This window comes from Mesoplodon bidens, assembly GCF_964165515.1.
Source record: "Mesoplodon bidens genome assembly, chromosome: 12".
In the NCBI taxonomy this organism is placed as follows: Eukaryota; Metazoa; Chordata; class Mammalia; order Artiodactyla; family Ziphiidae; genus Mesoplodon; species Mesoplodon bidens.
The window spans coordinates 45,074,624-45,099,033 of NC_138168.1; the positions used below are offsets into that span (position 1 = coordinate 45,074,624).

At 38.5% G+C, this 24,410-nt stretch overlaps 1 protein-coding gene and 1 pseudogene across 2 annotated transcripts in view; one reads left to right on the top strand and one right to left on the bottom strand.

The window, feature by feature from the left end:
* LOC308626238 (small ribosomal subunit protein eS8-like) overlaps positions 1 to 4,536 on the top strand; it is a 32,228-nt pseudogene extending 27,692 nt beyond the window's left edge. Inside the window, exon 2 of the transcript in view lies at positions 3,842 to 4,536. The product of the transcript in view is annotated as a small ribosomal subunit protein eS8-like (transcript). The remainder of the gene's footprint in view (positions 1 to 3,841) is intronic.
* Positions 1 to 24,410, bottom strand: part of METTL24 (methyltransferase like 24) — a 105,767-nt gene that overhangs the window by 44,709 nt on the left and 36,648 nt on the right. The window contains exons 3-4 of the mRNA XM_081250800.1: positions 19,559 to 19,698; positions 10,578 to 10,806 (exon numbers count right to left, since the gene is read on the bottom strand). Of these exons, the coding sequence (XP_081106926.1) occupies positions 10,578 to 10,806; positions 19,559 to 19,698 (369 nt within the window). The remainder of the gene's footprint in view (positions 1 to 10,577; positions 10,807 to 19,558; positions 19,699 to 24,410) is intronic.

The window sequence follows — 24,410 nt, forward strand, 5'->3', positions numbered from 1 at the left end:
TTATAGCTGTTAGCATTTGCCTTACGTATTGAGGTGCTCCTATGTTGGGTGCATATATATTTATAATTGTTATATCTTCTTCTTGGGTTGATCCCGTGATCATTATGTAGTGTCGTTCCTTGTCTCTTGTAACATTCTTTATTTTAAAGTCTGTTTTATCTGATATGAGTATTGCCACTCCAGCTTTCTTTTGATCTCCATTTGCATGGAATATCTTTTTCCATCCCCTCACTTTCAGTCTGCATGTGTCCCTAGGTCTGAAGTGGGTCTCTTGTAGACAGCATATATATGGATCTTGTTTTTGTATCCATTCAGCGAGACTGTGTCTTCTGGTTGGAGCATTTAAGGCAATTCACATTTAAGGCAATTATCGATATGTATGTTCCTATTACCATTTACTTAATCATTTTGAGTTTGTTTTTGTAGATCCTTTTCTTCTCTTGTGTTTCCTCCCACTTAGAGAAGTTCCTTTAGCATTTGTTGTAGAGATGTTTTTGTGGTACTGAATTCTCTTAGCTTTTGCTTGTCTCTAAAGCTTTTGATTTCTCTGTCGAATCTGAATGAGGTCCTTGCCTGGTAGCGTAATCTTGGTTGTAGGTTCTTCCCTTTCATCACTTTAAATATATCATGCAACTCCCTTCTGACTTGCAGAGTTTCTGCTGAGAAATCAGCTGTTAACCTTATGGGAGTTCCCTGGTATGTTATTTGTCATTATTCCCTTGTTGCTTTTAATAATTTTTCTTTGTCTTTGATTTTTTCCATTTGATTACTATGTGTCTTGGCATGTTTCTCTTTGGGTTTATCCTGCCTTGGACTCTCTGTGCTTCCTGGACTTGGGTGGCTATTTCCTTTCCCATGTTAGGGAAGTTTTCAACTATAATCTCTTCAAATATTTTCTCGGATCCTTTCTCTCTCTCTTCTCCTTCTGGGACCCCTATAATGAGAATGTTGGTGCATTTAATGTTGTCCCAGAGGTCTCTTAGGCTGTCTTCATTTCTTTTCATTCCTTTTTCTTTATTCTGTTCTGCTGCAGTGAATTCCACCATTCTGTCTTCCAGGTCACTTATCTGTTCTTCTGCCTCAGTTATTCTGCTATTGATTCCTTCTATTTTTCATTTCAGTTATTGTATTGTTCATCTCTGTTTGTTTGTTCTTTAATTCTTCTAGGTGTTTGTTCTTTAATTCTTCTAGGTGTTTGTTCTTTAATTCTTCTAGGTATTTGTTAAACATTTCCTGCATCTGCTCGATCTTTGCCTCCATTCTTTTTCCGAGGTCCTGGATCACCTTTACTATCATTATTCTGAATTGTTTTTCTGGAAGGTTGCCTATCTCCACTTCATTTAGTTGTTTTTCTGGGGTTTTATCTTGTTCCTCCCTCTGGTACATAGTCCTCTGCCTTTACATTTTGTCTGTCTTTCTGTGAATGTGATTTTTGCTCCACAGGCTGCAGGATTGTAGTTTTTCTTGCTTCTGCTGTCTGCCCTCTGGTGGATGAGGCTATCAAAAAGGCTTGTGCAAGCTTCCTGATGGGAGGGACTGGTGGTGGGTAGAGCTGGGTGTTGCTCTGGTGGGCAGAGCTCAGAAAAACTTTAATCCGCTTGTCTGCTGATGGGTGGGGCTGGGTTCCCTCCCTGTTGGTTGTTTGGCCTGAGGCAAACCAGCAATGGAGCCTACAGGCCCTTTGGTGGGGCTAATGGTGGACTCTGGGAGGGCTCACACCAAGGAGTACTTCCCAGAACGTCTGCTGCCAGTGTCCTTGTCCCTGCAGTGAGCCACAGCCACCACCCACCTCTGCAGGAGACCCTCCAACACTTGCAGGTAGGTCTGGTACAGTCTCCTATGGGGTCACTGCTCCTTCCCCCTGGGTCCTGATGCGCACACTACTTTGTATGTGCCCTCCAAGAGTGGAGTCTCTGTTTCCCCCAGACCTGTTAAGGTCCTGCAATCAATTCCGGTAGCCTTCAAAGTCTGATTCTCTGGAAATTCCTCCTCCCGTTGCCAGACCCCCAGGTTGGGAAGCCTGACGTGGGGCTCAGAACCTTCACTCCAGTGGGTGGACTTCTGTGGTATAATTGTTTTCCAGTTTGTGAGTTACCCACCCAGCAGTTATGGGATTTGATTTTATTGTGATTGCACCCCTCCTACCATCTCATTGAGGCTTCTCCTTTGCCTTTGGATGTGGGGTATCTTTTTTGGTGAGTTCCAGTGTTTTCCTGTCGATGATTGTTCAGCAGTTAGTTGTGATTCCAGTGCTCTCGCAAGAGGGAGTGAGTGCACATCCTTCTACTCTGCCATCTTGAACCAGTCTCCCCTTACACAATTTTTAAAGTTACTTTCCATTTACAATTATTACAAAATATTGGTTATATTCCCCATGTTGTACAATACATCCTTGAGCCTATCTTACACCCACTAGTTGTACCTCCTACTCCCCTACCCTTATATCACCCCTCCCACCCACTGGTAATCACTAGTTTGTTCTCTGTATCTATGAGTCTGTTTCATTTTTGCTATATTCTAGTTTGTTGTATTTTTTATTTTCCACATATAAGTGATATCATACAGTACTTGTCTTTCTCTGTCTGATTTATTTCACTTAGCATAATGCCCTCCAAGGTCAGCCATGTTGCTGCAAATGGCAAAATTTCATTCGTTTTTATGGCTAAGTAGTATTCCAGTGTGTGTGTGTGTGTGTGTGTGTATAAATATATATAACATATCTTCTTTATCCATTCATCTGTTGATGAACACTTAGACTGCTTTCTCGTCTTGGCAATTGTAAATAATGCTGCTATGAACATTGGGGTACATGTATCTTTTTGAATTAGTGGGGTTTTTTTCAATATAACCAGGAGTGGAATTCCTTCCAAATTGGAAAGGAAGAAGTAAAACTATCACTGTTTGCAGGTTACATGATACTATATGTAAAAAATCCTAAAGATGCCACCAGAAAACTATTACAGTTCATCAGTGAATTCAGTAAAGCTGCAGGACATAAAATTAATATACAAAAATCAGTTGCATTTCTATACACTAACAATGAAGTATCAGAAAGAGAAATTAAGGAAACAATACCATTGTAGTAAAAAGAATAAAATACCTAAGAATAAACCTACCTAAAGAGGCAAAAGACCTGTACTCCAAAAACTGTAAGACACAAACAGATGGAAAAATATGCTGTGTTCTTGGATTGGAAGAATCAATATTGTTAAAATGGCCATACTACCCAAGGCAATCTACAGATTCAATGCAATTCCTATCAAAATACCAATGGCATCTTTCACAGAAATAAAACATAAAATTTTTAAATTTATATGGAGACACAAAAGACCCCAAATAGCCAAAACAATCTTGAGAAAGAACAGAGCTGGAAGAATCACACTCCCCGACTTCAGACTATACTACAAAGTTACTGTAATCAAAACAGTATGATAGGGCTTCCCTGGTGGCGCAGTGGTTGAGAGTCTGCCTGCCAATGCAGGCGACACGGGTTCGAGCCCTGGTCTGGGAGGATCCCACATGCTGTGGAGCAGCTGGGCCCGTGAGCCACAACTGCTGAGTCTGCGCATCTGGAGCCTGTGCTCCGCAACAAGAGAGGCCGTGATGGTGAGAGGCCCACGCACCATGATGAAGAGTGGCCTCTGCTTGCCGCAGCTGGAGAAAGCCCTCACACAGAAACGAAGACCCAACACAGCCAAAAATAAATAAATAAATAAATAAAATTTTAAACAAACAAAAAACAGTATGATACTGGCACAAAAACAGACATGTAGATCAACAGAACAAGATAGAGAGTCCAGAAATAAAGCCGAACACTCATGGTCAATTAATCTGTGACAAGAGGCACAGAATATACAGAGTAAAGACAGCTCTTTCTAGTCAGCACCGAGTGATTGGCATCTCTCGCGACAACTGGCACAAGCGCCGCAAGACTGGGGGCAAGAGAAAGCCCTAGCACAAGAAGCAGAAGTATGAGCTGGGACACCCCACTGACACCAACGTTGACCCCCGCTGCATACACACAGTCTGTGGGTGGGGATGCAACAGGAAGTACCAGGCCTTGAGGCTGGATGTGGGGAACCTCTTCTGGGGCTCGGAGTGTTGTACGTGCAAGACAAGGATAACTGATGTTGTCTACAATGCATCCAACCACAGACTGTTCTGTACCAAGACCCTGGTGAAGAACTGCATCATGCTCATTGACAGCACACCATACCGACAATGGCACAAGTCCCACTATGCACTGCCCCTGGGCCGCAAGAAGGGGGCCAAGATGACTCCTGAGGAGGAAGAGATATTAAACAAAAAACAATCAAAAAAATTCAGAAGAAATATGATGAAAGGAAAAAGAATGCCAAAATCAGCAGTCTTCTAGAGGAGCAGTTCCAGCAGGGCAAGCTTCTTACATGCACCGCTTCAAGACCAGGCCAGTGTGGCCGAGTAGACGGCTATGTGCTAGAGGGAAAGGAGCTGGAGTTCTATCTGAGGAAAATCAAGGCCTGGAAAGTCAAATAAATCCTCTTCCCTCCTATCTTAGCTTGTGTAATAAAGGTGTTTATTGTTCTGAAAAAAAAAAAATTCTACCGGCAATTTTACTGGGATCATGTTAAATGAATAGATTAACATAAGAAAGATTAAATCATTATGATGAGTCCTTCTACCCAAGAACATGCTATGCTTTTGAATTTGTACAAGTGTTATTTTAAATTCTTGAATAAAGTTTCCTTCTTATAGATCTTGCACATGTCTTCAGTTTATTTTTATCTTTTTTTTGCTGCTTTTGTAAATGGGGTCTTCTCTGCCTTTATATATTCTGGTTATTCATGGAAGTGTATGTTTTTAATTTTTGTACACTGCACTCAAACAGTTCATTAAATTCTCTTATTGTTTGATAGTTTTTCATTAGATTCTCTTGAGTTTTCCAGTATGCAATCATATTATCTACCAATAATGAGTGCTCCAATAATAATAATAATACATATGCATATAATAATAACAATTTTTAGCTCCTTCTTCCTAAATTTTACCCCTAAGATTCTTTCTCTTTTCCAATTGTGTTAACTATTATCTTAGGAACTGTGTTAAATAACCGTGATTATACACTGTACGATTCTGTTTACATAACATTCTTGAAATGACAAAATTATAGAAATGGAAAACAGATAAGTGGTTATCAGGGGCTAGGGAAAGAGGTGGGGAAAAGGAAGGTAGGTGTGGCTATAAAAAGGTAACATGATCCTGATGGTACTAGAAATGGCCTGTATCTGAACTGTATCACTGTCAATATACTGGCTGTGATATCATACTATAGGTTTGCCGTTGGGAAAAGGTACATGGAATCTCTGTATTATTTCTTACAACTGCATGCAAATCTATAATTATCTCAAAATAAGATTTTTTTTAAAGAGCTCTAATCCAGTTTTTTTTAATGATAATGACAGGTATCCTTATTTTTCCCTGACTTTAATAAGGATATTTTCATTGTTTCAACATTAATGGTGATGCCAACTGATATATCAAAGATGCAATTAATCCAAATATATCAGCAATCACGATAAATACAAATGGATTAAATTCACAAACATAGATAGATGTATTATAGAAGTATCCATCCATTCCTTTCCATTGAGTTTTTTAAAAATCCGCAGAGACAATAGTCAAATGCAAATATAATATTTGTACAAATGAGAGAGGGCAAGTGTGGCAAAATATTAACAACTGATGAATCTCAGTGATGAATATATGAGAGTTCATTGTATTATTCTTACTCCCATAACTTCCAACTTTTATGTTTACATCTTTTCAAAAGAAAATATAAAAATGTTAAAGAGGTAAACTAAAACTCCAGATAATAGCAATGTGGGGCTCATATTCAATGAGTAGTTAAGTTGCTAGGATCCTTGTTGTGTTTAGGAGGAATATAGAAATACTGAATAATTTGATACGTTGTTTTAAAATTTTATAGTTAGTTATATACATTTAAAATTTAAGGGTAACCAAGACGGTAAAAAAAAAAGCCTCATTTAAAAGAATTGAAATTTGTCCAATATGCCAGTAATCACAATAAAGGTAAGTGAATTAAACACACCTGTTTAAAGACAGACTCTCAGATTGGATTTAAAAATACAATCCAGGCCTATACTTAATATGTCACTCTTACAGGCTACACATAAACTGAAACTATCTCCAAAAAATATAAAAATAAAGGACTCTAGAATATCATTTAATATAAAACATATTCCCCCCTCGCCAAAAAAAAAAAAAAGCTGGTATGGCAGAGCTAACAGCAGACAAAACAGAATTTAAGGCAAAGAAGATTTCCTGAAAGAAAAAGTGACATAACTTATACACATGGTCTGATGTTCTTCCTGAAAAAATCTATCATTTTCCATTTCCAACAGCAAAGTGTGAACAGTATTCCCAACAAGGATTTCAACGTAGGGCAGTATCAATATATTGTTTATATTTGCAAACTCGATAAGCAAGAAGAAAAAGGAATCTTTTTGTAGTTTAATTTCAAAGCTCATATTCTCTTAAACACAGCACCAAGTATACAACAGATGTTTTGCAATTAATAGCGGGCTGGCTGCCCAGAAAAGCAGAAACTGGCATTTCTTTCAAGAGTCCAAGCAGGCACTCAGCCTCGGGGGCAACATCCTGGGCGAGGGAGGACCTGCCCCCCAATGGGTGAACAAGCAAGAAGTCAGCTGCACCTGCATCACCTAACCAGCAGCCCCAACCCCATGGTCTACATCTGCTCTGAATTAATTCTCAGCAGCTTATTTCACTTCTATACAGCACAGGATTTACTTTCTATACAATCACCAGCAAAGCTGTTCAGTGCCCTGAGGCAGCAAACAAGAACAGTTCTTCTATGACCAAGTCTGAAGGACCAATTCCCTTCAATTTCACACAAAACTTTCATTAAAAACTCTTGACTAGAATTAGGTGCAGTTAGCAATTTCCAAAGAAATTGCCGATATATTTTCCCTGGAAACAAAGAGAAAAAATAAAACATTTCTATAAAATTTAGTAAAAACTTACTGAAATTGTTAATAAAAAATCTTTGAATTTACAATCAAATGACAAACGGATGCCAGGCACTCTGCTGAAGGCTTTCACACTGTGTTCTCTGACTCAATTCTCAGAAACAATCCATTTAGGTGGTATCATTATCCCCATTTTACTGACAGTCAAACTGAGTGCCAGAAAGGTTAAATGACTTGCCCAATGCCAAAAACCAACAAGAGCACCCATGCCTCAAACCTAGAGAAATGAGCTTACAGAGGTAAGCTCTAATGCAGTCCTATTATTCATATTATCTTCAGCATGGTTATGACTGAAAATAATAATTCTCATTAACCAGCCTGGATCATTTAGGATACTCTGTGTAATAAAGTCTTCAGAAGAAAGCACCCATTATGATTAATATGAGCAGAAATCTCAGATTCGATATTTCTAGTCATGTTCTGGAAAAATTCTTATGCATAGTTACAGCAACAAGCACTTCAGCCAAGAGAAGACAGTTAATCATTCCAAATAATGCTGGATCCAGGTGATATTATTCCCTGACAGACTGGGCTTCTCGTGCACACACTTTTGCTGATACAGCTGCTCTCACTTGATGCTTTAGAAAGGTTTTCTGATTTACGGTTTGAAGTTGAAATTACCCAAGAGTTTTAAAAGCAGTATGAAAGCCACATGCATTTTACTGTCACCATCTCAAAATTCTGCCTTTCATTTTTGCCTACATCTTTGCCTGAGTTGCTGGAATGTACATATGGCTAAAGGGAAGAAGAAAAATAACTCCTTAAAATGGAAAACATCGCAAAACTATATGTGATATTTTAAAGTCATGAAGTGAAAACAAAACAACAAAACCCCTTTGGTCTCTATGGTCACTTGCAGGAAAAATAAGCGAAGGAGGCAAGGCAAACACACTGACATTTTTTAGTGCGTTTTTTCCTATTTGTTTTCCCTGCCAGAGCTACATCGTATTTACCAGGGTCTGTACACATGCAGAGAAAGGAAAACAGACCTTGCCTGCTGCAGGCCAGAAATGAGGTTTCCTTTTATCTGGCACCACGTAGCTTCTAGCTAGAAGCATGTTCCTAATGGAAGCAATCACTCACCAATGGCTTTAGGTTTTGTTGGTTTTGTTTTAAAGCATTCACGCAAAAAATCTCTATGAAAGAATACCAGTATCTTTTCAATTTTCAGCAAGCGACTCTTTTTTAAGCGACAAATACATACCTGGCAATTCTGAGCCAGATCACTTTCATTATTTATGGGGTTTTTTCCTCCATTTTTTTTATTATGGTAAAAAACACATAACATAAAATTACCATCTTAATCATTTTAAGTGTCATTATTAGTGTTTTCAATAAAATAATAGCCCTAAGAATATAAAAAATCCTTTAAAACATTGATCCTTTTTAAGTATCACTGTAAATATTTCTGCTGTCTCAGGAGCAGTGCTGTAAAAGGCATCATGCTTCAGCTACAGCATAAAGGTTTGCCCACTGCAGCTCCCATGGAGTTAATTAAACAAGCACAATTCAGGTGCCTACCTGGTTATCCAAAAACACGTTTTTCATATGAAATGTGGCACAGGTAAATTATATCCACAGATCATTTTTCAAAGTCAATTTTATCCTCACATTTTCCAAATCTTTGGCTAAAATATTATCCAAAGAAAGCAAAATGGCTTTGTGTTCCACCTCTTTTCTCTACTCAGTCTTTTCTTTGAAGAATGGGGGTGGAGGGCCAGGATGTAAAGAGCATTAAGGGGGAGCAGCAAGACTCCTAAATGAACACAAAGAATCAGTAGTTAGCTCTTTGAATAACCTAGAGTTGACATGCTAAAAGGGTCAAGCCTGTAATTTTCGGCTGCAAAAAACATGTCTATGAAGGTAACATGCAGCAAAAACAAAATAATATTCTGAAAAATGCTCTCACTTCTTTGGGTTCTGTTCAAAGATTTTACGCAAAAACCCCTATACGTGTTTCATTAAGGCTCCTAACTATTAAATGCTAGTTACTCTCAATGGCAAATCAAAATACAAATACAAATCAAAACACAAATACAAAACTCAAAACACATGTTAAAAGAACACCAAATTCTTTGAAGTTGTTCTCGAAGAAGTTCCTGTTGTCCAATTAAAGGAAGTTTTTGTTTTCTGTTTTTGGATTTTTTTTAAGAGGAAGAAGAAGAGGAGGAGGAAGGGGAGGAGGGGGAGCAAAAAGAACAATGCAGAGGAAAAGTCTTTTTATTAAAGATCAAGCAGCCAACTCAGATTTAAAATTGAGTTCCATGTACACTGTATCTCAGGAACACCCATTCTGGCATGTCCTAAATTACATGCCATCTCTGGCTGGGAATAATAGGCCAAGATAGGCCAAGCCCAAGAAGAGCTGGTAATCAAAGGCAAGACAAGTACACTCAGGAGAATTTCTCTAGTATCTACCTACAGAATGCAATTAGTCACATCTAAAAATTGCTTTCAGGGCCTCCCTGGTGGCGCAGTGGTTGAGAGTCCGCCTGCCGATGCAGGGGATACGGGTTCGTGCCCCGGTCTGGGAGGATCCCATATGCCGCGGAGCGGCTGGGCCCGTGAGCCATGGCCTCTGCGCCTGCGCGTCCGGAGCCTAGGCTCCGCAACGGGAGAGGCCACAACAGTGAGAGGCCCGCATACCGCAAAAAGAAAAAAATAAAATAAAATAAAAATTGCTTTCAAAAAATGCAGTTCAGGGCTTCCCTGGTGGCGCAGTGGTTGAGAGTCCGCCTGCCGATGCAGGGGACACGGGTTCGTGCCCCTATCCCGGAAGATCCCACATGCCGCGCAGCGGCTGGGCCCGCGAGCCATGGCCGCGGAGCCTGTGTGTCCGGAGCCTGTGCTCCGCAACGGGAGAGGCCACAGCAGTGAGAGGCCCGCGTACAGCAAAAAAAAAAAAAAAAAAAAAAAAAAAAAAAAAAATGCAGTTCAAAGATTGAGTTTCCTTTTGCTATCCATTCACTATAAAATATTTGTAGAGATTTGACGTCTTTTGACATAATTATATCAGTTGCAATACATATAATGTCCATTCAATTTTACAAAGTACATTTTAATCAAAGCTACATGTATTTTCTGACCTTTAAGAGGCTGGAGACTCAAAATCATTTTTACAACAGTGAGAAACATGATACACGAGCGATCTCTTATCAAACACAAACCTGGTTCTGATTACTTTTTGTATTTGAAGCTGACATAAGTAGTTTGCTCTGTCTGGAAATTTAAAATCAATTCCCAAATGGAAATGGTACTCTTGAGCCCACACCAGAGTAAGTTTCTTATTCTCCTTGCCCAGTCTTGGTCAAAACCTTAGCACTACTCAGCAACTAAAATCTTGAAATCAATTTAAAATCTCTATCCTTGCCAAAACGTTATATCTACAGAGCTGACTCTATAAATAAGGATAAGTAATCAGTAAGGTTAAAACTGGACCTTCAACTATCCAATCCTTGGTTTGAATTAAAAAAAAAAAAGCTTATGACTTTGTTCACTTTAACTATGAAATCAAATGAAAAATCTGACCTTGTGATGCCCAAATTCATTCAAAATGGTTCTCAGTTTTCTGGTGTTGCTATATGGTTTTCGGGCAGCAACAGCTGGATGGGAGTCCCGCCAGTCGATGGACAAGCGGTGATACCAAAAACGCTCACTCTCCAGAACATGAGCTGATTCAACAGTAGGATCAAAACGATGCACTTCACATCCATCATTGGCCATGCCGACCTCAAAATGGGTATCATCACTTCCCAGCCTGTAAAGAAAGAGGATGAAAATCAACAACAAAAAAATATATGGAGCAAAAGTGTTGTATTGACAAAAATGACAGTACCAAGGTCAATTTTCTTAGTCATATCAAGCCTTCTCCTGTTTTAACACATGGCTGGTTGTACACATTCCATAAACTTTCCTTCACAAAAAGCATTAAAGCTAAAAGCTTCTGGATAAAAGAAAGGAGAGAAATTATGTGCTAAATGCAGACCAGAGAATCACATGTTCAAACATGTAGAAGCATATCAAATTGATTTTTTTAAAAAAGATATAAACTATAGTAGCAATGAAACAAAGAAGACTATCTAGTCATCTTAAGAGATTTTCTCAGAATATGTCAAAAATATAAGTCTGAGCATCAGTTCCCTTAGGGAGAGGTGCACGGCCACGGTGCTGTGCATGCTGTTTGACTTAAAGACAACAGCTGTTTTCTTAAGAACGGAGTGCATTTTAAATAGTACAGTTAAAGAAAAAAGGCAGACATATGTGGTTCTACTGGATCTAGTACTCAAGAAGCAAGAGGTATATCACCTAAATTCACATCAGCAGGGGGTAGAAATCATGAATTAATTGTACTTAAGTACCCAGTTAGGTAACACATATTGTGGAATATTCATATAGTTACAAATTTTTAATTTACTCATAAATATTCCTTACTTGGTGATGTAAGGTTCATAACTTTGATTAAAGCATCATTTTGAATGAAAAAACATGAAATTACCAAGAAATTATTTTTTTAATGGTGATTATGACTTTTCTGCCCCCAATACTATAATTAGATGTGCTTAAAGATACCAAAATCCCAGAGTATCTACAATGCATTGGCCAAACCTGAACCCAGGGCAGAAATGCTTCATCCTCTTAGACTCTACTATTACAGACCATTTTATAATTTGGAAATATACAAGCTTATTGGGTAACAATTTAGTTAACTAAAGTAAGTCTTCAGTACAGAGATCTTCCACCTAAACATTCTTAATATTCTGTTTGCCTTGTTCTCTCCCTTCACTCCCACTACATTCTTTTAATCTCACTGGACCCATGTCATGTTAGCCCTTTGCTATTCTTCAGCTATAATTCTCTTGACGCTTTTGGCTAGAAAAAGATTCAGCACTCTTCTCACAAACATTCCCATTCCTTCTACCCAAGAGATCCTGTTTCCTATTTTCTACCTCCTATTGAACCCACACAGCTCAGACCATTGTAATCTCTATCCAAGCTTTCCCCCAATTTGTTCATTATCTAATCTGGTGTTGCAGATGGACTTGCTGTCCCTAACTCTTCACCCCTTCATCCACACTACTGCCATGCTCATCACGGATGGAGTGTTCTTTCCTGTCCCTTGATTTTTTGGCTTGGCTATGTGACTTGCTTTTTGGAAGAAAGGGACATGATACCAGTCCTGATCCTAGGCTTCGAGTACTTCAAGAATGAACAATGGTTCACTCTTTTGTACCATTATTGTGACAAAAACATACCCTGGATAGCTTACTGGTCTCAGGAAACTAAAAGACATGAAGAGCAGAGGTGTCCCAGACAATCCACTGGCCTTCTATGAAACACAGAGCTGCCCTTAGCCACCTCAGCCTGAAGTAAAGTCTCTCAGCTGAGCCTGACGTAGATCAACTGAAGCTCAGCTGATCTGCAGACATGTAAGCAATAATAATGGTTTTAAGCTACCGAGTTTTAGAGTGGCTTGTTACATAGCAACAGCTAACTGATAAACCTGGCATTAAATGTATATCTAAGAGTTGCAGTAGATGCTGCAAAGCATTTTTTAGTGCACATATTTATTTCTTTATAGATCAGAATGTTATAGAACTCACCTGTCCCAAGAGATTTTTCACTTAAATTGAATTTGTTGAAATTTAAGGAATTCCCTGGCAGTCTAATAGTCAGGACTCCATGCTTTCACTGCAAGGGCCTGGGTTCAATCCCTGGTCGGGGAACTAAGATCTCGCAAGCCGTGTGGCGTGGCCAAAAAAAAAGAATTTTTTGAAATTTAGATGAGCAAAACCTGTGTTATCATGGAAACATGGAACCCAATGGAAAAATGGCAGTTCTGTAGCTTTACTAAGAGAACAAAACACTAGTCAAATAAGTACTCATTAAATATAATTTCCATATAAATTTTCTATGTAAAAAAGTAAATGATTTCTCCATGAATTTTCAAAATATAATTTCAAGAAAATACTTTCCACTGTAAAACATGTATGTATTTTAATCAAGCCCTCAGAAATTTTTAAGAATTAACCACATAATAGCTGTGTAACTAGTTTTTTTTAGTAAGGCACTATATTGTGTATTGATATGTTTTTAATTTAAACTAGCTTCTTACAATTAAAAAAATAACAAACACACTTAGAAAAATTTAAAGTTGTATATAAGTATATAAAACAAAAAGTAAAAGTTTCCTACCACGAGAATTTTAGCCATCAATTTCCAGAGATAATCAGTTAGCAATTTTTTTGTATCCTTCCAGAGATTTTCTACACATGTACAAGGATTCTCTATTAGAAATATGTCATAAGTACACATACACATATATAAGTTAATCATTAGATGAAAAGGAACTATTTTGTATAATACACTAAATAACATGAAACTATTGAAATTTGTAAATTTTTTGTTATGCTACTTTTACTAAACAAAATCCATTTAATCTAAATATGTAATATGTACTGTCTTGGAAAGTAATAAGCTACATTTATTTAATCAAGGTCTGTAATTCTTACTTTCATTTATTCAAAATGGTATTGTTACTTCTTCACACTTAGTTTAAATTAGTCAAGTTTGTGGTAGGTGTAAAAAGCAAGAGGAAGAACAAATTTAACATACATAAGTGTTGCAAAAAGTGGTCCAAAGGGGTAAAATCAGGACTCAAATCCAAACCAGGTAGTTCCAAAGCATGTGCTCTTTACACTCTGCCTCACTGCAAGTAAGGGCAGGACACAGAATCATGGAAGGAATATTTGTGAACTTAGGGATCTAGGAAATTGTCAGCTACTAGACAGTAAAACTCCATGAAGTAAAGGGCTGTGTCAATCTTGCTTATTTCTGTATCCCTAGTGCTGAGGAGATAGGTGAATGATGACAGACAAACCCACAAAATGCTGCACTAAGTAAAAGAAAACTATTCAGTAGGGTCTGGAATTCCCAGAATATACAGTACAATATCCAACACAGCATGGAATGGGCTACATTTCACTGACTTATTCATGTTTATTACTAAATGTTTACAGAGCACTTTATATGTTCAAGGCAGTACCCTAGACACCAGAGACAGACAGATAAATTAAACAGGACCCTTGATCTGAAGAAACTCAGACGTAGTACAGAAGAAAGATTTTTGAACAAACAACTACAATAAACTAAGTAAATGAAAATTATTTTTTATAGCAAAAATGTACTTGGTCCATAAGGAAACTATTTTCTGCTCTTATTTAACTGGAAAGAGAATTCATTGTAGAAAATTTTACTTTATAGAAATTATCTGTCTATCTGTATCTATATATATACATATATAGATATAGATCATGATCATATGGCTTTTACCTCAAAGTCTAAGACAGTTGTTCCAGTTCCTGCCATCACAACTGCATTCCAGCCATCAAGAAAAGTAAAAGGGGAGGTGAAGGTCACATCCGTTACTCCTAGGCGCATGGCCTAGAAATTGTACACATCACTTGCACTCATATCACATTGCTCAAAGCTAGTCATATGGCCACTTGTAGCTGCAAGGAAGGCTAGAATATGCAATCTTTGGCAAGGTGGCCACGTGCCCTGCTAAACTCAGGAGTTCCGTTACCAAAGAAGAATGGAAGAATGAATATTGGGGGACAATTAGCAATTTCTACTATAACCCATTTTTGAAATAGTTAGGCTGTTAATACATATATTCAAAGGTATAAGCCTTCATGAAGACTGTAACCTATCCTTCTATATGGCAGAGATAAATTATATAACTCATGCTTATAAATATTATGCTGTATATGTTAATGGAGAGGTTTGAGATCACAAAAACTCTTCAGTACAGAAAGGCCATCAAATCTGAGGGATTTGTTGAAGAAATAGGAAGGGGGCAGATTACAGGACTAAACAGCCAAAGGTAGTAGAATAACAGAGTAACCATTTTTGCCCTCCTCTCCTGATGTCTCAGAGAGCAACAACTAGGATCCCTAAGTGTGGGTGTGCGGGATGTGCACTAAACAACTCTAGGGGGCACCACGCCTAATCACTATAATGATTATGCAGCAGATAAGTAAAGGTTCTTGAGAGAAGAAATGCCTTTCCCATGTTGTATAAAAGTGTCCCTTGAACTAGCTACAGTGCTGGCAATTGCATCCCCTTCAGTGTTACTTAAGAGTAGAAGGGATGGATGTGGCACTGTTTCAAGTCCTTGGTTATTCTTTTAAAATATTTCTAAGAGTATTAAGGTGACTATCCTTTATGTTCCCTAAGAAGCAAAAGCTCAGAGTGTAAACACATGAAGAGATGCTCAAGATCCTTAGCCAGTAGGGAGAAACAAAATAAAACTATAATGAGATACCATTTCACATCTACTAGGATGGCTATAATCAAAAAGACCAATAATAGTAAGTGTTGATGACAATGTGGAGAAATTGAAACCCTCATACATTGCTGGTGGGAATATAAAATGGTATATAACCAAGAGAAATGAAAACATATGTCCACACAAAAACTCATACATGACTGTTCACAGTAATATTACTCATAGTAGCCAAAAAAGTGGAAACAACCCAAATGTCTATCAGCTGATGAATGAATAAATAAAAATGTGGTATATCCATACAATGGAATATTATTTGGCAGTAAAAAGGAATGAAGTACTGATACATATTACAACACGGATGAACCTTGAAAGCATTATGCTAAGTGAAAAAGCTAGTCAAAACACCACATATTATATGCTTTCACTTATCTGAAATGTCCAGAATAGGTGAATCTATAGAGACAGAAAGTAGATTAGTGGTTGCCTAGGACTGGGAGACAAAGAGCTGAAAGAGGGTTGGAGGGAATTGAGCGTCAGTGCTACTGGGTACAGGCCTCCTTTCTTGTGGTGATGATAATGTTCTAAAATTGACTGTGGTGACTAGAAACCATTGAATTGTACCCTTTAAATGGATGAATTGTGTGTTATGTGAATTATATCTCAATTTAAAGCTGTTTAAAAAAATAAAGTCAGAGCAGATACAGGGAAAGTTTTTAACTCTCATCACTGAAGACAGAAAGGTTGGAAGAAGTAAGACAATTAGTGTTTTTCCCAGGAGGAGTTTCAGTTGTCCATTCCTCATCCTAGCAGGAACCAGAGAATCTGGCCAAATAATTATCTAGATCTGTAAACTGCCAACTACTAGAGAAGGAGAAATAGGTTTTCCAAAGCATAAATGACATTGAATAGTGGATTAAAATATTTTATAATTATTAATTTTTATTAAATAACATTGCATAAAATGACAAGACTTCATCTAAAATATATTCTTAACAGGGATGACATCACACCTGAAGGGGCAAAAATTGATTCTTGAGGGCCAAAAAAAAACTTGTTTTTATGTCTAAAGCATAGATAATACATATGTTACATAAACAGATATTCGGTGTATCTATAGTATTAAAATTTAATGGGGAGAGTGATTAGGAAAAAAATTGTCTAAAAAGGGTCCTTGGGTCCATGATTTTCTGATTCCTCATTCATATAGAATATGAGCCCCTGCTGTGCTAATTAAACTATTAAAAGATAAAAATTTTGGCTCTGGAGCTCATTCATTCCTCTTGAAATGCTCAGGGCAACCAGAAGTCCCAGATTTTCTGCCTAAGATATTGGCTCTTGTTGCCTAACCATGTATCATGTATCAAATTTTCTTCTGTCTCACATTGAGAATCTGTCTTCAAACCAAATGGTATTAACATGTCAGAGAACTAAAGGAGAGATGAAAAGGATTTACCTATGTATTATCCCTTCTCAAGTTTTCTCTTCTATTCCCACTCCTACCCCTGAAATATAATCTTTGAAATGAAGGATAAAAAGATGACTTTCCCAATGCACTTTAGCTACCACCCTCATCCCCACCCCATCTCCCCACCATCACCCCTCCACCTCACACACAAAAAGACTCTCAGGGCAGGCCCCATCTAAAGTCGTGCAGTAGACAATATTATCATGTGAACCCGCAGCCTCTCCTCACATCTCTTCTCTTTCTCTTTCTCCGTAACATAACCTTCCTTTTCAGTGCCTTCCCCTATCTTAATTGGTCTATTCTATCCCTTTTCAAAATTAAAAAGGATCTTCTTTAAATTTTCAACTGAACTTTACTCAGAGTATACTCTCCTAGAAAAATGTCTTTTTACATTAACTACAGAATAAAAAGCTTTGATTCTTAGTAAAGAAATTTCAGACATCAGAGAGAAGGTAGAGGTGATGGCTGCTTCAGTTCTTGGGAGTGGAAGAAAGGTAGGACATGGATCAGAAGGAGGGCATTCAGCCTCTGCTTTCTGATCAGTATGTCCTCAGATCCCTTCTTCCTCTCACCCCCAGAAGGCCACCACCTCCCCTCACCTCCCGTTGCAGCTTCATTCATTATGCTCAGGATAGGAATGGCTGCCACAGCCCTGAGGTTTGGAGCACATACTGCCTGGATGTGGGCGCCCCGTGACCCACCTGCCACCTGCCCTCCCCACCTGTCTCAGAGCTATCCCAACACGCCTAAATGCTTGCACCTGAGGACCACTACTTCTTCCCTCAGCATCAACTGAGGTGTTGTCAGTTGGCTATTTACCTGCCCCTGAAGCAAGCAATTCACCTGAGAAGATTCTCAATCCTGAGTAACAGGACAATCAACATAAACATCCACAATCCAAAGCATCCTTTTTTAGGACATAAGAAATATTTTCTTTAGTTTCCAGTTTTCAATTAAGCATTGTTAGGTTTTAAACCAAATGTTGGCACTTAAAATCTATTCATTTCTTTTCCCAGTGGAATTCAACTGCTCCTATCTGCTCTTTACAAAGTTGATTTTGAATAGTGAACATTTAAATGAAAATAAGAAACTACCTTTTTACATGTAATAATCTGAAATCTCACAGCAGAACCACTTCATCTAATGGCTCTGAAGTATAAGGAAAGCAAAAAGGAATGTGAAAAATTTCCCCCAAAACAGCTTTAGCAGTTTTGTTTTACACAGTTGTATGCTTTAAATGAAATTATTCCGGGGTGTAAAATATTAACCAAAACATAAAGGCAGTTTGGAGCAAGAAAATAGGACCAAGCTGAGATCTCTAATTTGCATGTAGTACTACGCAATTATTTTTATGACCTACTTTCATACATTGTTAATATGATATAAAATAAACTTTCGACTGTCACAAGTTCCCATTCTTTATCCAATTTTGCATCATAGCTGGTGGGCTCCCAGAAAAAGAGCTCTGTTGTAATCAACTGGCTGAGCAACTCATTTCCTAATCTTCAGGCTCCTAGTTTAAACCATGGCAGAACCAGCTTCCCTCTTTAGTCTTCTTACCTCAAGCAATCTTTATGTAGCAAATATATATTTAGTGCCTACTGTGTACCACACTCCACTGATATATATCATGGCTCTTCATTTAACCCATAGAAGAATGTCTCCATTATCCTGAAACTTATTGCAAACTTGTTGTTTTTGTTTTTGTTTTAATCCACAATGACTCTAAGAATTCTTGTTTGGTGAAGTTTGACATCGGTCATGATCCTCTATGCATTAGCACCTTTTGATGGGTCTCCACAGCACCCAAAGTTCAGCTCTGAACCCTGATCATCTAGGATTCTGGGTGGCAGCTGTCACTCATGAGCCTGAATGTAAATCATAGAGGAGATGAAACTTATCGGTGAGGAACAAGCAGAGGACACTTGTGAGGGTCCCCAGTATTTTGTAAAGGACTCCAGGGATCTTGCCTCTGAGAACCTAACCACACAGCTTCTAGAGTCGATGCAACAGAGTATTCCAAACAAAAATAACCCTCTCCTACCTTTTTTTTGAGACATATATAATTTGCAAATTCTCGGGACTGTTTATATGAATACTGATGCATTTTGTATATTTTTATATAATCTCATTATTTTATATTCACCCTTTTACAAAAAGCTCTCTATATCTATGTGTACATTTAGGTCATTTTCAGCCTGAATAACTGAATATCAATAATTTCCCACAGTTTTGACAAAATCTCATTATTTTCATAGGAGTTCCCTCTTCTTTCTTTATACAGTGTTAAAGTACACACAGATTTACCATTGGCATTAATCATAAAATAAAACATAAAAACATAAAAATCCAACAGTGGCCATTTGTCTTGGGTCACTCATCATAACTGAGTATAAAATTTCTAATATACTCACTGTTCTTTTTTTTTCTAGGTGCATTCTTAATACTTTTCTGTTTCTAATAGGAATGCTCTAATTAATTCTAGCTGAGAATCACTGGCTTCACCAAGAGGATCATCATCATGCTGAAAATGGAAGTTGTCAACTTACTACCAACAGAATGGGAGACAAAGTGGCCCTGGCCACTGGTGCTCTGCAAGTGCCCACAGTTACATAACAGACAGATGAGTCTGAAATGATGGCAGGAGAAGAAGCATAGCACCCGTTATACCCTGCAACCATTCATAATTTGTGTTGCTGAAAAAGCCTTGGCTGCCTGCAGGAGCGTTCTTTGTTTTCCGCTGTAAAATGTACTTACCCTAAAGAATAGAGGCGGCACTGCTTGTTGCGAATTTGATGAGCTAAGCCAAACCTGTCATCAAGACAGACAGACCAGGGCTTTTTTGAAGGGCTGGAGTCAGTAGCCAGGCTGTCTGTGCTCACGTGATCACACGCAATCTGTAAGGATTGGAAATCAATGTGAATAATTTAAAGCACCGGGTGATAGATGGTAGGTAGAGACTTAACTGCTTTCCCAGTCCCTGAAAACCGTAACGGGAGAGTTATGTCCTTCTCCACTGCTAACTACTCCCCTCCCCAGGGAATCACAAGACTTCTGTAAAATGTTTGGAGGAATTCCAAATACTAGATTATAAGTAACCTCGTGGAGACTAGAGGCAGGTTTGAAGGGAAGTTAAGAACTGCTATAGCCTTGTGCACAGAGCATACAGGGGAGAACAAATCAGGAGCAAGGAAGGCAGGGAGGAAAAGTCGGGAAAGCTCTGCAGAGGTGTGTTAGTCTTGGAGGAGGTACAGAAGTTGACTAAGAGGCTGAGACCAAGAAGGGCATTCCAGACATGGAGAACAGTGCTCCCAAACCACAGAGGTCTGTTACCCACAGCATTCCTATTAGAAGTTGTGAGATATGACCGAGAGCACAGATCTTCAAAGGATACAAGATTATCTACTCTTTATCTCAGGCAGATAAGGTCGGGTCACCATGGTCTGACCAAGCATGTGTTAACCAAGGTAAACAGCTTGGGGTCAAGTGAGACTAATGCATAGTTCCTATTAACAAGACAGTACTCTCTGTGATACACTGGTCCATTGAAATTCCTCCTGGGGGGAAAGGGCAAGAGCCCCAGCCAGGAAGGAGGTTTTCCAGAGCTAGCCAAAGCAACTCTCTTAACTCATCCATCAAAATTAGATAAGAAAACCAAAAGGAACATGTATCTAAGTCAAGTGGAAGGAAGCCAGTCTCTAATTTCAAATGCACATTAAGTAAACATACTTAGTGGGAATTCTGACTTGTGTTTGAGGCTGGCACAGAGTGCACAACTGAGGCTGTGGGAACCAAAGAAAACAAGTTCTGTGGCCAAGGTATTTATCTTACTGAGCAACAGTATTTCCGCCTAATCCCTCAAAACTCTCACAGTCATCATGATGCTCCATGAATCATGCAGCAGCCCTTGCTGTCACATTACAGACAACAGACCACGCCAGATGCAAAGGATGTTTTGAGGTTCATTGCTTTAATGCACTGCAACACATAACAGGACAACTTTCTTCTTAAGAAGGTACTCTAGACTTGCCCAATCCTTTTATTTAACTGATTTTCCAAAATGTTAATCTGAAAAGAGCATATTACATGGAGCCAGCATCTCCCTTATTCTTGCTGTAATCTAGGGCTGGCCTGGCAAAATCATCCTAGCACTATCTATCAGTGACTGAGAGAGAGCCTTCTGCTAGAATCTGGACATTTTATAGGAAAGCTTAAAAAGTGAAATCCTAAATATTTATCTGTTCTTTTCTTTTGATGAAATAAAAACTCACATTTTAAGGCAAGAAAAATTTAAACATGAAATTTTATAACCCACCACTCGCCTTGTATGTGCAGACATCTTTGGTGAACTTTATGTACAATGCCAATACATCTTTCCCCTTAAAGATAGAGACTGGTGCAGAACAGACTGGGTCAGATGACCTGGGGAGATACTGGGCCTCAACTAATGGAAATTCTTAGCTTAAATACTTACTTAGGACCTTATTAATGTTACTAGCTATATTACTTGTAGTCTGCCTATTTTGCAAGATAATTGTTTCTTGTAGTATTACCATATGTGTGATGGAGCCTTCAATAAAATTAATGATGATTAGGCAACTTGAAACGACTGACCAAATATATAGTCCTATAAGATCAAAGATTGTAATAGTGTAAATTTGGATATGAGAAGCAACAAGAGCAACCATTTCCTAGACCATAACAGACTAGAAAGACAGATGGTCCAGAGGCTTTTGACTATACTTAACAGGGCCAAGTCCAGTGATAGCACATTAAGTAGCCTATCAATGAAATCCTTGACTGACCTGGGAATGAGCATTCCTAGTGCCGTGAGACAAATTGATCATGAAATGCCTCCCAAACCTCGGTCAGAATTAAGACCAAAAGGGAGGGGATTGTAGAATAAAGAATGTTGCCCACCACCTAGTTCTACAAGAATCTCATTAGCCACTGCAGTCACTGACCTACAGTACACCCTGAAAGGAATTCAGGGCAAAAATGAGGATGAGACATTCTGTGCTCTGGAAAAACTGGCAGAATAGGCCTTCAGATAGTTAGATATTTTCAGGGGAAAATGTATGAATCCTGTTTCTTGCATCTGCCCATACTTAGAAAAGCACTATAACTATTAACTAAGATACCTGTTCCTTGCTATTAATAGTAACTTTCTACCAAGATGTGTTACTGATTGCACGGACCCCTTTGTCAAAATCATATATCTACTAACCTCCCCTCTGACCTCCTCAGAACAGTCCTCAGAGCTGAGAGACCATCTCCCAGGTAATAATCCTCAGTTTGGCCTGAATAAAATTTTCCATTTCTTTCTCAGATTCACTACTGATTAATTTTTGTCAATATCCTCAACCCAGTATCTTGCTCTCAATACTTCTCTATCCACAACCATGGTTTAAAGAAAAAAGTGATAATAGAAAATGGAATTGAATCTTCTCTCAAGCAACTAGTACAGAACACACTTATTAACTGGATCCATCAACATGTTAATTTGTATAATTCATTTCCTACGATTCTCCCACAAATAAATGGAAATTATGCCTCTGCCTGCCCACTTCTTGCCTCCACTCACCCACCCAAAGGAGAAGCTGCTAATCTAATTAGTCAAAGCTCAACATTCATTTGGCTGGTTTTCACTAGTAGGTAGATTATGATGCCTTCAACCTTCACTGGAACTTGGTTCCACGCCCTGGCTCCTGCAGGCAGTTAGTTAAGCCCAGGCAGTTTGGTGGGCCCCAAAGACGTGCCTGGATCTCCTAAGACTGAATCTTTTGTTCTAGGGCAGCTTCCTGGGGGTATTTTTATTAAAGTGGTATGATGATTTATTTATTTATTAAAATGGTATGATGATTTGCTATTGTTTCTTTGTATGTACTCTCCCTAAGAGCCTCCAAAAGACAGATCAGGAGACGGACATTCTCAGGTACTTGTTCATCGTACCCTCCCAACACCATTTAAACCTAACTCTAGCCTCTCCCACTGCGTTTCTCAAGGTGTGGCCCACCTACATTCTGATGGATGCGGGAGTACTTAAAAATGCAAATTCTTGAGTCCCACTCCATTCTATAAAATCAGAATCTTTGAGGCCAATGCATGTGAACATGCATTTTAATAAGCTCCCCCAGGTGATTTTTAAGAAGGTGGTCCTGTGAGTTTCCTGGCAACCTTTTGTAAAGTCCCACTGAAATGTTCCAGCCTGGCCTCACCTGTGCCTTAGCAAATTAAGGGAAGAGCCTACACTTGGGCCAGAGCTTTCAACTGAAAACAGCAGCCTCTCCAACCTCACCCCTAACAAAGGGCCAGAGAGGCGGCCCCTACAATTAGCCAGAGGCCCCCAAGAGTCCCCTAAGTATTAATGGTCAAGATTCAGGGCTTTGAGGTTCAGCTGCTCCTCCACTGAACCTTGAGGAGTGGGGTTTTATTCTATTAAAGTTAACACTTTAAGCATTTCTTCTTCTTCCACAGACTTCATCTTACACAGATATCCCTATTGAAAAAACATTCTTTTCCATTCAATCTCTGCTAATGTTCCCCTTTCCTCTCCTAGCTCAAAAATAGAACAGAGACGTTTTTCCATTTTAACCATTTATTAGCCATCTCATTTATAGACATTAGCTTTTGAAAACAACTAGGAGTAGGGACTCAGTAAAATGCAGCTCCTAAAAATTAATTAAATATTGATTTTTCAAACTTTCTTGTTAAGATTTATGGCCAGGGCTTCAATGAACTCTCTTGTAAGCAAAATCAGCGAGGGCAGTAACTCCTAGCTAAGCTCTAACTCAGGTAATTATGGGTTTTCTTCCTCCCTCTCTCTAATTCCCCTTGTAATTTTAGCCATATAAACAGAATTAAGCCTGGACAAAGGAAAATAGACTCCAGGAAAAAATGTTTTCTGAAATGCTTTTTAGTTATTTAACTTGAAGGGATCTAATTTATTTTCATTTCATTTTGTATCCCAAAAGTCTGAACAGCATTTCTGCCAACCCATAAGTAGAATCTGGCAAAGGGAGCCCTTAAATTTTGGGGACTTGGCAAGAATCACTTCAATAATCAAACTATATGTTAATGAAATACATTATTTTGAAAGGTAAAATATCAAGGAAAGAGTTGTATTTTTGTTGCTTTTATCCCGGTTTCTGTGTGTGTGCATGTGTGTGTAGCAGTAAATATAATAGAAACTATTGTTATAAATTTGTAAAATCTGAATCTCTAGATCCATAGGTTCTTATGTCATTCTTACAATCAGTTAGGTGGGTAGATGATTAGATAGATAGATAGATAGATAGATAGACTGACTTTAAAACGTATTTTTTCTTTTTAAAACAGCAACTGTTGCTTAGATTAATTTTGTACTGCAAGCCATGCTTCCTGAAGGCATATGGTTCGGGGGTTGCCATAAAAAGCTGGATCTGGAGCCTTCCTTTAGAAAAGAGCACTGGGTTTATGATTTAACTGTTTCTTGTTAGCAGCAGTGTATCGTCTACTCCAGAACTCAGAGATGTAACCACGGCCTTTCACATTAGAAAACAATACCTAGTAAAACTGAGCTTGATGGTATGCCCACTCTACCCAAATACCTTGCTCTGTGCTTCTGTTC